This window comes from Podarcis raffonei, chromosome 13, assembly GCF_027172205.1.
Source record: "Podarcis raffonei isolate rPodRaf1 chromosome 13, rPodRaf1.pri, whole genome shotgun sequence".
In the NCBI taxonomy this organism is placed as follows: domain Eukaryota; kingdom Metazoa; phylum Chordata; class Lepidosauria; order Squamata; family Lacertidae; genus Podarcis; species Podarcis raffonei.
This window is the reverse complement of record NC_070614.1, coordinates 2,453,337-2,469,234: the sequence shown is the minus strand read 5'-3', so window position 1 is coordinate 2,469,234 and position 15,898 is coordinate 2,453,337. Positions and strand designations below refer to the sequence as shown.

The following is a 15,898-nucleotide window of genomic DNA, read 5'->3' as shown; positions in this document are numbered from 1 at the left end:
CCACTTATGTTTAACACACACAATTATTTTTTGAAGCAGGAGATTGTTCCATTTATTTCTTTAAAAATTCACTTTGTTAAACAACAATTGCACTCAGCCAGCCAGTGAAACATCTTATATAACAGCATCCAGTTGATTAAGGGCCATCTATGAGCTTTCAGAGGCAAGCTGTATATGAAAGACACATAAAAAGCTATTCAATATGCTGAGCAGAAGGAGGGCATATATACTTTGGGAATTCCTGGCAGTACTGCTTGAAGCAGAGGGCAGGTTTTAACCCCCTCCAACTCATAGAATGGTAGAGTTGGAAGGGACCCTGAGGGTCATGCAGTCCAACCCCCTGCAATCTCAACTAAAGCTTCCGTGACAGATAGCCATCCAACCTCTGCTTAAAAACCTCCAAGGAAGGAGAGTCCACAACCTTGCACTGTCTCTTACTGTCGGAAAATTCTTCCTGACGTTTCATTGGAATCTCCTTTCTTGTAAACTTGAAGCCATTGGTTCAGGTCCATCCTCCATGTTGACAGCCCTTTAGATGTCTGAAGTTGGCTATCATATCTGTCTCCTCTCAGTCTCCTCTTTTTCAGGCTGAACATACCCAGCTCCCTCAACCGTTCCTCATCAGGCATGATTTCCAGAGCCTGGATCATCTTTGTCGCCCTCCTCTGCACACCTTCCAGCTTGTCTGCTGTGTGGAGCTCAGTGGAAACCACTGTAGCCCCATAATCTGCCTGCTTGCTGGCTTACATTTCCTGCCTCTGCTAAATTATAGATTTCAGGGATAGGCATATAGATGTGTGAGGATGCACAGGATTCATTGTGGGTTTTCCACAGTTATGATTTTTAGAAATCTATTTTAGGAGGATGAGATACATTCCTGAGCAGTGCTGCTAATTGTTTTTTATTGCAGTGTGGTGTAGTGGTTGGAGTGATGGACTTGCTCCATAAAATCTGGGTCCAGATCCCAGCTCAGGCACAGTTTCCTGGCTCCCTCTCTCTCTCTGCCTAACCTACTTTACAGGGTTGTTGTGAGAACAAAAGACCATGGAGCTGCCTCGAGATCTTTGGAAGAAAGGTGGGATAAAATATAGTTAAAACAATTAAGGCCGCAGTTCTAAGCACTCTTACTGTGGAGTACCTTCAGTGGGATTTATATCTAGTTAAACATGCTTGGAATTGTGCTACTAAGCTCAGCAATTTGGTGTGACTTCGTTGGACCTGGAGGCAGATAACCAGCCTGTTCTGCTGCCTAGTCCCTCCCTTACCTCCATATCAATATTATTAATTTTTTATTTACCAAATGTGTACATTGCTAGAATGTAAAAAAAACAATATAAAATGTTAACATTACCAACAGAAAACAGTAAAAAAGGCATTAAAACTATTTTAAAAGATTATTAAAATCAACATTAGCCAGAAAGAAATAAAATATGTAACTTCTATATGCCTGGATAGGTTTGCCTAAACATAAATGTTTTAAGCAGATGCCAAAAAGAATAAAGTGAAGACTAGGAAGAGAGCTCAAGGCTTGTAGGTGCGTCAGACTCAACTTCTGTTATATACGAAGCGTATGGCATTATAATACAAAAAAGAACTCCATATTTGACATAAAAAGGACTACTGTATGGAGGTTTAAAGAGATCAGTGTGGAAAGTATTTATAAGGAGCATGTCAGTAAAAACTCAGCCAGTTTTGGATAAGAAAGTGTTCCTCCTGAAGTTTGGCGTTGGGGGGGGGGATGTTTCCGGACACAGTTTTCCCCATGGACAGCAGCGGCTGTAAGCTCAGAGGAGTTTTGCCTTTCTTTGGGCCCTGAGGCTTGGCTGGCAAGGAAAAGGCCCTTCTCTTTGCCCACAGCTACGTACGGGGATCAGCTGGTCTCCTCTGAAATGGCACTTTGCCACATAGGAGCCAACACCTAGGGGCCGAGGTCTCTTTGCCCCCCCACCAGTAAAATATTTGAGGGGCTGGACCCTCCCAAAGCTGATGGGCATTGCCATTGAAATATTGTGAGTGTTTTGTGATCACTTATGCAGGCCACCCCCCAATATTTCATTCAGGTTGGCACCCCTCCATCGCCATAAGACAGGCTTCTTCAAAACAGGTACTTTTTAAATTTGATGCCTTTGTTTTACTTGCTGCTTTGAGAATATGATTGCACTTTGTACTTAATTGTTGCTTGCTTGCTTGAGTGTAGCATAACTGGAACTGAGGGAAAATATTTATTTGTTTTGAGTATTTCTCCAATAGTAATGCAGCCTGCAAGCTGAATTAATTAATTAAATGGCTTTTACTGTCAAGGTTAAAGTGGATATGAAAAACGCTTACAGCAGTGATCAATAAATGTATGAAGTCCCCCTGGGTTTAGTTATAAAGCGCAAACAACAAAACACTTTTTTTATTTTCTTTTGCTCAAGCAATTTTGGTGGAAGTATATTAAAAAAAATCCATTTAGCATTAATATAAAGCCCATGACAGGATACCAATTTCAATAGGATCTACCAGCAACCTAGAGATAAAATTAAGAAAAGGTGTTGCAGATTCAGATAATACCTCATTATCATTGTTATTCCATCCTTTCAAGGTATCACGGGCTCCAAGGCCAACAAAATCTCTGCTGCCCCCCCCCCCATGAATTAACATTTCTTAATTTAATTTCTGTTGTGGGGGCCAGTAGGCGAAAGAACCCCTGCGGTTTCAAGGAATCAGCCTGCCTGGCCACAACAAGAGTATTCATTATCCGGACCGAGATGATCAGGAGCTTTGTGTGGATGGTCACACTGGATGGAAATGAGAAAAGGGGGGGCTGCAAATGCACCTGCTGCCCAGCCCCTCCCTCCCTTCACAGATGCAAGCAAGGTTTCTGCAGGGAGCCCATGTACAGTCCCATGCGCCCAGGCTGTAAAAAGCGGAGGGCTTGGAGGATGCACTTAGGGCCTACACTGCGCAACTCAGTCAGCAGGTGGAGGTTAGGGACAGAAGCAGAGTCTCTCAAACCCCCCCCCCCCCGGCATGAATACCGAGTCAGTTTAACTCCCCCCCCCCCGCCCCTCCGCATGGCTGGCTGCTCTGCTCTTGTGCCTTTGGGACCAACTGGACACAGGGCTCACCCACCCTTCTGTTTGGTCCATGACTTCTAGGCATGGGTCTGAGAGGTTTTTCTTTTCTCCCGCCACTCCCAGGAAAACCCTGTTTAGGGTTGAATCGGAGCAAATGTCCATGATGGTTCAAACAGAAAAAATCATGGGGAAAGGGGAAGAGTGAATGAGCCAACCGTGTAATTAAGCAGTTGAAGCTTTTCTGATATGGGGCTAAGTGGTGGAGAAAGCATCCGCCTGTTAACTTTCTGCATGACAGGCATGTGGGCAGAGAAGGAAGTCCATAGTTGGCAGCCCAAAGGTGCTGTGGCGCTAATAATGGCCAGCATTGCAGGGCTGCTCAAAGGCTTACTGATATATGTGAAGCGCTTGAGAGGCACTATTTAAGAGCTCTGCTACTATGTACTTTTACACTTTCCCCCTCCTTCTTCTGTATATAGGAAGCTGCACTGCAAAGCATGACTACTGAATATGCTCCATCATTGCCTCCCATTATGCAATAGATAAATAAATAAAATAGGGGAGTCAGGTTCCTCAAGCAACCTCACTGGTCCTCCCATTGGTTCACAGTTGCTTTTTGCCAACAAAGAGCTGGGCAGAAAAATGTGGTAACCAGAAATAAAGGCTGGGATAAATAAATGCCTCAGACCAGAGAGAAAAACTGATTATAGAATGAGAAACTCACTAAAAGGCCAGAGACATGGGGGCAAAGGGTAAACACAGGGAGCATTTATCACATCCTTTTGACTAAACTTCTCTTTTTTGCTCTTTCACCTGCTTTGTCCCACTTCGTCCTCAAATAACCCTTGTGTTTTTTTGTTTACATAGACATCCCTCTCCTGATATTGCATGCTTGGGGAATTCTTTATTTTTTTCTAAAAAGAAAAAAAAATCTGCTATTGTCCCTCTGCACCTCAGTTCAATGGTTTGTGGGGAAAGGGGCAGGAAACCGATGTTCCTCTTTAAGGAACCCACTTTCTAGCTACCAGATTTAGAAATGGAGGACCAAACAGTGACCTGGAATTTGGTGTCAACAACGGCAACTTTTCCTTGGGATGGGCCCTGGGGGAAAGTGCTTTGTTTGAGCTGGCATGTTGCGAGAGCTACAGCTTGGACTTGGGCTCACCCAGCCCTCCTTCAGAGATGGGCTCATTCGCCTCTCGCTCCCCAAGGAGTCCAAGGCTTACTCTAAGGCTGGTCTTCCTTCCGCAGGATCCTGCCAGGCTCATCTGCCCTCCCCCCCAGTAACAGCCCCACTGCTGCTGCTGCTGCGGCTGCGGCTGGTGAGCCAGTGATCCCACTAGATAAATATAACTCCACAGCTAAAGCAGGACTTATCAGAATGGGAGAGATGCGCTTCTCAGATAAAAGAAACTTCCTCCCACTGCAGATAAGATCAGCAGGCTCACTATCCGGATTGAAAAGCCACACAATGAGGCACACACAGTATCTCCAGTTTAGCCAAAGAATCTTTCGATTCTTTTCATCCAGAAGCACGTTAAGACTCACAGCAAGTTTCTCTCTTTCCTCTAGGTTAGTGAAAACTATCACAACACCTGCAGCATTACTCTGATGTAAGGGATGGCACCAGAAAGTGGGAGAGGGGAGGGCAGAGATAAATTTTGCTTTTGAAAAATACACCTGTTTTGCAGCGTAATGAAGGCCGCAACCCTGTATGCTCCACTGAACTGGATGGGACCTACTTCTGAATAGACATGTATACTGTACAGGACTGCTCTGTAAAATGGAAGTGTGAAACAGCGGCTTATTCTATATCTACCAGGAAGCACTTTAGAGCCCCGTCTCAAAATGTTTTCTGTGAAGGGCTAGCTTATCTCCACAGTCTTCACCCTGCAAATGCACCAAGGACTTAGTGCTTCTCTGATCCCTCCCCTCCCTTTGCACCCCCCCCCCCCCGCATCACAACCCTGAGATTTAGATAGTGAAGTCATCTGTTGCTTTGCATCTGCTGTAATGTGTGTAAGGGCACAGGATCACCGGGTAATTCTGTTATTCAGAAAGGGAGTGGAGCACATGACCCACACAGTCCTTGGTGGGGAGGACTGCAATTCAGTTCACATTTACAGGCAAATTGACCTAATTTGCACTTTGCAAAGCAACACACCAGGTGTCAGGCAATTTTGGCCCTGCAGTTGTGGCTGAGCTGAGGCTCCCACCAGTCCCACTAGCATGGCCAGTGTGTTTGTGTTTGGAAGCACACCGGTTAGTTGTAAGAAAGCAGCTCCACAGCCACTCTAGCTACTAAAGAGCACTAGATATTTATTACCTTTGTCAAAACAGCCGCTAGAACACCACCACTGAGTGGCTTGTGTTTCTCAATCTGGGGTGGAGCAGTTCCCCTTTAGCCTTTTGGCTTCCTTTTCTACCAAGCCACCTTCCTTATACTCTTGCCTACATTTGCAAGCTGGCCTCTGCGTTTAAGGATTTCTCTAATCTGAAAGGTTTGGATCCATATTCCAGAACACCACGAGGAGCCTAATGGAAACAAGAATGTGAACATTGCCTTGCTGGATCAGGTTTTGGGCAATTAAGTTGATCATTTGCTTCCAACAAAAGGAGGGTTCTATTTAGCTATGTGGATATCCTACAGCACTTCCACATGGTAGATTCCCACATTCCTAGTTGGGAGTGTAATCAAACATTAGGAGCACAGAAATTGTTCCTAGAAAAGACAGGAGCCCCTCAGCAGACTCTCCCATTATCCTGGCTGGCTCCAGGATGGAGAAGGGCTGGGCAAGAGATTTGTTTTTAAGAAATCCGGGCACGATCCAGCAAAACTCCAGCCTTCTTCTAAATCCCATTTATTTCAATGGAAGAAGTATGGAAGCACTTGACTCTTGGTTACTGTAAAATCGGCTGGTCTTGGTCAGATTTCCCTTCTTTTTAATTGTTTTTTTTTTAAAGCAACTACTATAAATCATAATTCCCAAGCTGCCCATAGTGAAGTGAGCGCACAGACATCAGCAAGCAGGCCCAGCCCACTGCATTTTGTTACCTGAGGCAAGCCACAAAGCAGTGCCCCCCCACCCCTGCCAAAGAAGGAGGAGGGAGTGAAGATCAGGAACAAGGGGGGGGGGGGCGGATTAAAGACCAACATTGTGGACAAGGGTGGGAGGAGACAAGCAGCGCCTCCGATGGGCCAAGAGGCCACTATGGAGGCAGCACTGAAGGGGGGGGAAGATCCATGCTCCCAAGAGCAAAGGGGTTGGCAGTGACAGCGGGCGATGTGTTCTTTGCAGGCGGGATCTTCTGCCCCTGTGGATCCTGCTGCCTGAAGCGTTCGCCTCACCTTCCCTCATGGGTGGCCTGGCCCTGTCAGCAGGGCTATTCTCAAGGATGGCATTCCAGGGTTGTGATAGTATTCTGGTTCCAAGAATGTTGTGGCAATCAAAGGATTTTCTGTGTAAACGCCCCCCCCCCCCCGCTTCAGTTTTTTGCTTCAGTTGAACAGGCCTCAGGGAGAAATTTAGCATGGCCTTCAAATGATACCAGTTTATTCATGTCAGCATCCCACTTATTTAATAGACTTTTAGTCCATTTTTAAGGCAAAGGTGCAACCACATACAATGCCTTACACAACAGAATTATATAAAATCCACCGTTTTCCACACAGGCCAACCAAATGCCTCCAGAAAGCCCCAAAGCAGGTCATAAAGGCGACATCCCTCTCCACAGTTGCTTCCCAGCAGATGGTTTTCAGTGGCAAACCCCTCCAAGGCTGGAAGCTGAGTATTGCCATAGTCTCTTGTAGTCACATGGCTCGTATTTTACTTTTGTAAGAAAATATGCATGAAACCATGCGTATATTTAATAAACATTGCTATCATGTTTTTATTTCATACACATGCTGCAAAAGTAAAAACTAAGGCCCACCTGCCTCTTTCTGCCCTCAGCTGCCCCACCTCCCTCATCAACACCCAGAGATGGCCCAGCACGTTGCAACACCCAAAGCAGAAAATCCAAATCACACCCTCCAATTATGGTGGTTAAATGTATAATAATACAGTGATAAACAAAATAAGCAACTGCTGGCTACCCATGAATGATACCCTCCAAACTTGCCTCATTCAGCCAGAGCTGCGTGGTCAGACTGTCCAGGACCTCACATCACCTGAGGGTGTGAAGTCACAATCTTTACAGTTTGTGAAGCCAATTTTATGTGTAAAACTCGAGAGTACAAGACTGTTCCAGCCCCAGAGCAAAATGTCCCCAGCTGGTGGAAGCTGGCAGCAGAGGGCAAGCGGGGCTGCGCTGCTCTCTTGCTTCTCAACACCAGGACTCACTGATCTTACCAGGAAGGGCAAGGAAGTGGGGAGCTCAGCGCAGTGCACGGCGGGTGACAGGAGCTCCAGCTCTGCTGCCGGATGGGCACATGAAGAGCACCCCCCTGCCTTGCTCCCCTGCTCCCCACAGTGTTTGGAAGCTGGGGGAACAGCACGGCCCCACCTGCTGCAGCCCCACTGATCAGAGTGTTAGCTCTAAATTACATTTTCTTTTCTTTTTTGCCTTCCCTCTAATCACTCAGCTAGCTCTGCCAGCTTCACTGATAATAAAGAGGGAAAGAAGCTAAAGATCTTTGATAAAAGAAAAAGTGGTGCTTCATCCATCTGCCATGTAAGAATGTTTCCTCATGCTGTGCTGCACCTGCCACGATAAGAAGAGCTTGCCTAATCTGTGTTGCAGCTTATCCCTGAATCGAGAGAAGCGCAGAATGGGAAGGGACCACTTCTTCTTCCCCTGCAGCCCTGATGCCATACTAGGGAAGCAAGTGTGTGACCACATTTTAGAAGCCTTGCCTCAGAGAACATTTCTGGATCCCAAGAAATCAGATTCCATGGCTGGGCTGATTCACACATTCATGCATGTTCGTGACTTCATAACTGCGGTGCTGAACAGCAACTTGCATGTGTGACCAAGCTGACAAGGACCCCAGGCAGCGCTTTCAGGGCACCTCAAACGCAACCTGCTTTTCAATGGAGTTTGTTTGCAAATCCAGCAGTGAGTCATCAAATGTTGGGCAATCAATGGATGAGGAACCAGCCCAGGGATCGAGAATGAAAGAGGACAAATTATTTAAACCTGCTATTCTTCCTGGGGGAGGAGCATTTTTTAAATACAACAACTAGGATGAATTGCAGCCTCTGACAAATTTACTCTGTCGTTCTGCCTTACTGGATGAGACACTCATCAACTAAATCCAGCAAAGGAAAGGGGCAATCACGCATGTATCTGGCGGATTCCTAGGGAATAGACAACTTTTTTCAGCTGCCACATATACAGTTTAATTACTATTATTGGATCCTTAACCCTTTCCTATGAAAACCAGTGGGGTCTACATGCCTTTGGATGTACTTTACCTGGATCACATCCTGTATTGGTTTATTTTTAAATCCAAACAACTGGAGAAACCTCACAAATCACTTGGTAATCAAACATTTGGTTATACAGAAGTTCTCCTTGATCAGGATAATATTTTTGTACATTACATTGCACCAGAAAGCAAGCTAAAGTGTGGGTTTTAAATGAGTGGTCTTCAACCTTTTCAGAGCCAGGACCCACATTTAAGACCAATCTCTAACAAATGGGTCACACTTTAAATTTTTCACCATCTTTTTTCCTCCCCATATTTACGTCCCCCCATATCCCTCCTCTCTGCTTTTCTCCCCATTTCTCTCTTGCTTCCCCAGTCTTTTAAAATGTAAACAGCAGACAAGAAACTTGGGGCAGTCCCACTGCTGCAATCCACTTCAGGTCAGGGTGTGACCAAGTGTGAGTTGCACGCCATCAATCAGCTGAAAACCAATGATTTTGATTACTGGAAATTATTTACAGACAACTGAGACTGGGATAATGGTATTGCAGTTATTCCAGATGCTTGCTATCTATTTCAAATCAAGAGCTATTAAATTTACAAAGCATAACCCAGGTTAACATTAGAAATCTAACAGAGAGGCAGGAAAGTTTTCTGTGTGTTCTTCTACCCCCTTCCCCCACAACCCCATGCTTCATGCTTTTACTTTTCTGTCATAAAACCATTTTCGTGCAGAATGAGCATGGGAACAGTCTTTGATGGAACCACGTATTGTAAAGCTAGATTATTGGCTATAACCTTTTAGGTTAAAAGGGGCCTGTTACCTTTGAGACAGAAAAGCAACAAAACAAAAACACCTGCCTCAGAAGTAAGGCATTCTCAGTCCTCCAAGTGAATCAAGAAGCACCTCGTGCATGGAAGCAGCAAGCCACGCATAGCAATGCTCTTACCCAAAACTCTCTCGCTGCGAGAATTCTGCTGTCCTCCTGTGCTGGTGGAAAGATCTTCTGGCACAGGCATGGGCTCATCAGAATCATCCGGGACATCGCTTACCGGAGGACTTTCTTTTCCTGGTGATAAAGGGAATAGTCCCAGTAAGTTGAGAAAGATCCATGTTCAGTTCAGGCCCCCATTTGATACAGCATATGAAGGATCTCAAGGTTCCAGAACCTTCGAAATAGAATGTGCCCTCATGTTAGCCTCCAGGCTGGCAATCACAGCAGCCAAGTTCTGAAGGGTCAAGGGCGCTGCTTGTGCTTTTCATGACTTAGATTGGACTCAGCCCATGTCAGTTGCACTTTGGGGCCCCTGACACCCAACAAGCGTTGTGTCTTGAGCAATGCACAAAGAGATTCATATCACGGGTAATTTGGAATACTGCCACAAGTAGGAAGATACTTTACCTACATCCCCACCCCCATAAAGATACTTTACCTACTTACCCCACCCCAAGTAGAGAATCAGTTCTCTCCAGGACAGTATCTATGTTACACCATTGTTGCAAAAGGTACTCCTTGCTGAAACATGGGAGGCCCCCTTAGTACTGGTACTCAGCACTTAAAAGATTTCGGTGCCCCCCTATATATCTAATTCAAAATATAAACAAAAATAAACCACATATCATTAATTTATATTATTACAGTGGTAAAGGTAAAGGTACCCCTGCCCGTTTGGGCCAGTCTTGCCAGACTCTAGGGTTGTGCGCTCATCTCACTCTATAGGCCGGGAGCCAGCGCTGTCTGCAGAGACTTCCGGGTCACGTGGCCAGCGTGACAAAGCTGCATCTGGCGAGCCAGCGCAGCACACGGAACACCGTTTACCTTCCCGCTGGTAAGCAGTCCCTATTTATCTACTTGCACCCGAGGGTGCTTTCGAACTGCTAGGTTGGCAGGCGCTGGGACTGAACGATGGGAGCGCCCCCCGCCGAATGGAGGATTTCTGTAGTGCCCCTTCCCTTGATGCCCTCCACACGGGCTGATTTTGCTTCATGGTTCATCCCGCTTGGCTGACAGTCCACCAGCCTCTTTTGACAAGGATTCCCCAGTCTCCTGACTTGAGCCTCCTATTTAAATCACTGTAACTGCTGTTTCAACTTGCAATTGTCCTGCTGTTTTGATAGGCTTGTTTATTCTATGCTTTAATTGTTGGTGTTTATTTTAATGTTTTGATAAAATTGTTTCACTGTGTGTTTTAATTATGTGTGGCTATATTCTTTGTAATCGGTTCTATACCTGCAAACCACGTAAAAGCCATTTTGACAGATAAGTGGTATGTAAGTGCAATGTGTATTATTAATAATAGTATTGCATGTCTAGTCTCCTTCCATAGCTCAAATGAGAAGCTATTTTTTGTGAGATGAGAAAGCAGCATAGTTTTTTGTTTTAAAATACCATGGGTGGGAAGGGGAAGTCTACGACCTGTTGAACCCTGGTCCACCTGGTTCATTCTAGGAAAGTTCAAGAAGCAGCTCGTGAAATGTCCACTTACAAGACTTGTGAAGGCAAAAGACTGTTGGCATCTCTGAACGCTGCTTGAGCTGCTCTCGTCGCATAACGGGGTTTTGTTCTCCCCCCAGTATGTCTCCCAGCAAAGCCTTTCTTTTCTAAAAGTAAAGCTCATTTGAAGTAATCCATGTGGGCACCTCTTCTCTTGGATGCCAGAGCATGATATTTCATATTTCATGCCTTAACTTCATCTATGTTGTTATACCCTGATAAGTTCACTCCTGCATGGCAATTTTATAGATATGTAATCATACTAACATTTTGTAGCAAATGACTTTTAAAGTGGAAAGATGGGGAGAAATAGCCATTCTCCATTTAATTTCTAAGAGGCATGCACAGAATATTAACTGGGGCTAGGTATGCAATTGCAAAACAAGAAGCAAATATTGGGTTGAAGTATTAAAACGCCATCAAAAAGTCTGAGGCCCAAATACATTCTTTTGCTGCTCAATAAAGACTTAACACAAAATAGGTGCTACAATTCACCTCTGTGCATTTAGTTTGTAATGTTTCTTTTAAGCACAAAACTCGGAGGCAGGATTTCTGGGAGATCCTTTGCCTGGTATTGCCAGAGACACTGAATAACTTATTCCTGTCTTTGCAATTTTCCCTTCAACCTGTGACGAGTCCAGTCATAACAGAGGAGACTGTTAGCATAACCAAAGTTGAAAGTTGGTTCCATAATGCAAGCCTATTGATCACACACTACAGGAGGCCTCAATCTAAGCTCAAGTTAGTCATGACTACCAGTTCCATCATATTCAGAAATAAGTTTCCTTACTCCCTGGTTGTAGTTAATTTGCTCCATTGATTTCAATTACTGAGATGGAAACTCTTTCCCCCCCCCCCTTTTTTTTTTTGAGAACTTTCAGCATGAAATAGGATGGGGGTTTCCTGACAAACTCTCCCCATTTCACCTTTTTACGTACTTTAAGTTTCACAGCAGATACCAGTCACCCAGAGGAGCCCTTCTGCTCCTATTTTGTACTAATACTTAACACTTTCATGGAGCTTTTGCAGTACTCAAACCGCAGCACATATATTATCTTGGTAAGCCTTACAACAAGTCTGTAAAATAAATCAGCATTGCCACCTCTAGATTTAACAAGAGAGAACACTGAATGATTGTGTTTGATGTTTAAATTAATGCTTTAAAATTTGAACTATAGAATGTTTGGATACTGCAAAATGTTTGAACTGCTAAGAGGACTTTGGATAGCCAACAAATGTCCTAAATAAATATATATTTGAGATTCTTTTAATTATTTTTAGCTGATATTTTTAATGTGCTGGTTCTGTTGGGTTCTTTTACAAAAAATATTAAAAATTGTATTGAACCGAATCCTATTGTTCTTACTGACTATTGTGAGTCGCCTTGTGGGTGCTAATACTGAAAAGCAAGGTACAAATCTTAAATATAAGTAAATCTTGCAGGTAGAGGCTGGAAGCTGAGAGAGCAGTCGCTTGCCCTGGGTCTCCTGGGGAGCTCATGGTGGAGATGACACAGAAGGGAATCCACAGAGTCTAGAGGCTCAAATCCTACAGGAAGTAAGTCCTGTTGAACTTAGTGGGACTATATTCACGTCCCAGTAGACACATTGAATATCAGACTGTAGGAGAAGAAAATGGGTTGGGAACTTGACCTCTAACTGATTTCAAGATAAGTGAACCACAGAGATGAGCTTGGGTGAAGGACCAGCTGGTTGTTTGGATGTGAGTGGAGAATGGATGTGGTCAGGTTTAGAGAAGAAGCAGCAACAGAAATGAGGACCATCAACAGTCTGCTCAGGAGGCAATACAGTGATGGAATTTCCCAAGGGACTGGCTTGTGAGGTGAAGATAAAGCAGCACTTGACAGGCTATGCGGACGTTGGAAGTATAGGCGACTTTCTACATGGAGCAAATTGGCTACCCTGGATCTGCACCAAGGGTGAGAATGCCCAGGCCAGGGGCCAGATGCAGCCCACCAAGGCTCGCTATCTCCCCAAACTGTACCCCATCCCCAGCCACAAACACTCTCCTCGGGCCGCACCCCTAAACATCAGGCTCCATATCATTCTTGTGGTTTTGCCTCGCTGGAAGAGGGCCTTGCCTCTTGGTCCTTAGATGGAGGAATGTATGTAGAAATTAGCCTACTGTAAAAACCTAATTTTTGCATTTGCTGCTCCTCCCACTTTTGTCTCTGGCCACCCCACCAACAGCATGGGGTGCCCAGAAGGTTGTCCAGAAAGGATGAAACCCTTGGGCTGGAAAGGGTTCTTCCTCACCCAGAGGCACCATCTTCTGAAGCACACGGAGGGGGCTGGTGTGATATTCTGGCATCCCCCGTGTCCTGACATCGCTCTGGACCTGCCTCCCACAATGGGCCCCCTGGAACCAGTGCCAATGTCCTCGCCCCATTTCTAAACTATCCCAAAAGAAACTAAACAGAATAAGAGAGAGAGAGAGAGATTTCCATGGTGATACAGCACGGCTAGTATTCCTTCTTCACTGGTTAAGGCCAATCATTAATAATAACAAAACACATGGAGAAATCAAAGGTAAACCATTTGCTGAATAAGTCAGAGAATCGCATCTCTGTTCTCTGTGCCTCCTTCGTTGGTGCCATATGCAGTTCTGCTAAATACATGTCAGCACTGCTGTGTCTCCAGTTTTAATGCGGCAATGGCTGCCTCATAAAATATTGCTTTCAGGAGGGGGATATAAGTGTGAACTCTGAGCTTATCATGCAGGCTGGAGAGTTCCGTTAGGAGCCAGCGATGGCCATATTCCAAGAACTGGGAACAGATGTGCCATCCTTGTCTCATTTACAGTTGCTGGCTTGCTTATCTGCTGCCTTGAGCAAGACTGGATCCAAATCTGCCTAAAGCCAGAGAACAATTCTGTTCTCATAAGAAGAACTACGGTAAGTTTATGCTCTGCCTGCTTGCATTCCACACTATCTAAATGACTGGAATCACTTCTCTGTTATGTCTTGCAAGCCCATGTAATTGGGAAGCTTGTGCGTGTGTGTGTCTACATAAAATCTCATATATCAATACTATGTAGGTAGAGACCCCTTGTGTGGATCTTCCCCACCCATGTATCCTCGCTGGTTCAGGCTCCATGCACCCGGCTACCCTTCCACCCACCTGCCATCTCCTCAGTTCCCACCAATGCCCAGTGTGCATTTAGGATCAAACAACTTTAAGAGCTCTTAAAATCCACATTTATCTGCAGGGCTTAAAAAACCTATTTCTGTGTGCAAATGATCTTGCTTTAAGTCATGGTAAGGGACCGGAATGGTAAAGGACCTGCCAACCTAGCAGTTCGAAAGCACAAAGTGCAAGTAGATAAATAGGTACCGCTCTGGTGGGAAGGTAAACGGCGTTTCCATGCACTGCTCTGGTTCACCAGAAGCGGCTTAGTCATGCTGGCCACATGAGCCAGAAGCTGTACGCCGGCTCCCTTGGCCAATAAAGCGAGATGAGCGCCGCAACCCCAGAGTCGTCCGCGACTGGACCTAATGGTCAGGGGTCCCGTTACCTTTACCTTTAAAGGTAAAGGTAAAGGTACTCCTGCCCGTACGGGCCAGTCGTGTCCGACTCTAGGGTTGTGCGCTCATCTCGCTCTAGAGGCCGTGAGCCGGTGCCATCCGAGGACACTTCCGGGTCACGTGGCCAGCGTGACAAAGCTGCTCTGGCGAGCCGGCACCAGCACAGCACACGGAAACGCCGTTACCTTCCCGCTATAAAGCGGTACCTATTTATCTACTTGCACTTAGGGGTGCTTTCGAACTGCTAGGTGGGCAGGAGCTGGGACCAAAAGACGGGAGCTCACCCCGCCGCGGGGATTCAAACAGCCGACCATACGATCAGCAAGTCCTAGGCACTGAGGTTTTACCCACAGCGCCACCCGCGTCCCCGCCACCTTTACCTTTACCTTTACCTTTACCTTTAAAGGGACCAAAATAGTGGATGAATTCCAGATCCCTCCTAGTCATATGGTTCCGAGTAAGTTGCAGTAAATTAATACCATTCCTAGGTAACAAAATTATGGGTAATATCAATTTGTCTATTCATCTCCCCACACCATTGAAATAAAATCAGGATTGATTCATTTCCCCCGTCCACACTGAAATATTTTCATTTTGTTAAAGATCATTATCACAAGTACTCTCCCCTTTCTCCAAAACCCACTGCACTCTTTAGGGGTGTGGTCAATTGCCCCTCTGTTCCCTGAGTTTTAAACCACATAGGGTTGTTCCTCGTGAGCACCTATATTTCTGTCTGCTGGCTGTATATATTGTTATTATCAATTACGTAATTGGGCATTGGTATTAGTCATGCATGGTCAAATCTCTTTGCTAAAGAAAAGAAAAGAAAAGAAGGGATAACAGGGTGACTTTGTTCATAGCATTGCTATACAGTGGTACCTCTGATTAAGAATTTAATTTGTTCTGGAGGTCCGTTCTTAATCTGAAACCGTTCTTAACCTGAGGTACCACTTTAGCTTTGGGGGCCTCCCGCTGCCACTGCGCTGCTGGCGTGCGATTTCTGTTCTCATCCTGAAGCAAAGTTCTTAACTCGAAGTGTTTGTAACCTGAGGTACCACTGTAGTTATAGTGAAGTATAACCAAACAACAACGGCAAATGCTCTTAAAATGCACTGAAGCTCCCCCACTTTAACTTGTTTTGCAATTTAATATTGAATGTATCAAAGAGCACATGTTGTCCTGATGTCCTGAAAACACCCCATCATCCCTGCCTGCCCCCCCCCCCCGCACTCCTTCCATTTAAACATGAGGATGAGTCACGTTTGCCTCATCACGAGCTCCGGAAAGGCACCGTCTCCCGTCTCTTCTGAAAGTCCTCCTTAAGGGCTTCCCGTGTCCTTCCCTTTCATCCACTGTGTGAACACAGGGCTGCCGAGAGGGACAGATCTTATTCAGTTCTTACCACTGTCCCTAAAGCAGACTTCAATGG

At 45.3% G+C, this 15,898-nt stretch overlaps 1 protein-coding gene across 7 annotated transcripts in view; it reads right to left on the bottom strand.

Moving 5' to 3' along the window:
* IKZF1 (IKAROS family zinc finger 1) overlaps positions 1 to 15,898 on the bottom strand; it is a 79,942-nt gene that overhangs the window by 42,189 nt on the left and 21,855 nt on the right. For all 7 annotated transcript variants that reach the window (XM_053361876.1, XM_053361874.1, XM_053361875.1 and 4 more), the window contains exon 3: positions 9,381 to 9,500. In XM_053361876.1, coding sequence (XP_053217851.1) covers positions 9,381 to 9,500 — 120 coding nt within the window. The remainder of the gene's footprint in view (positions 1 to 9,380; positions 9,501 to 15,898) is intronic.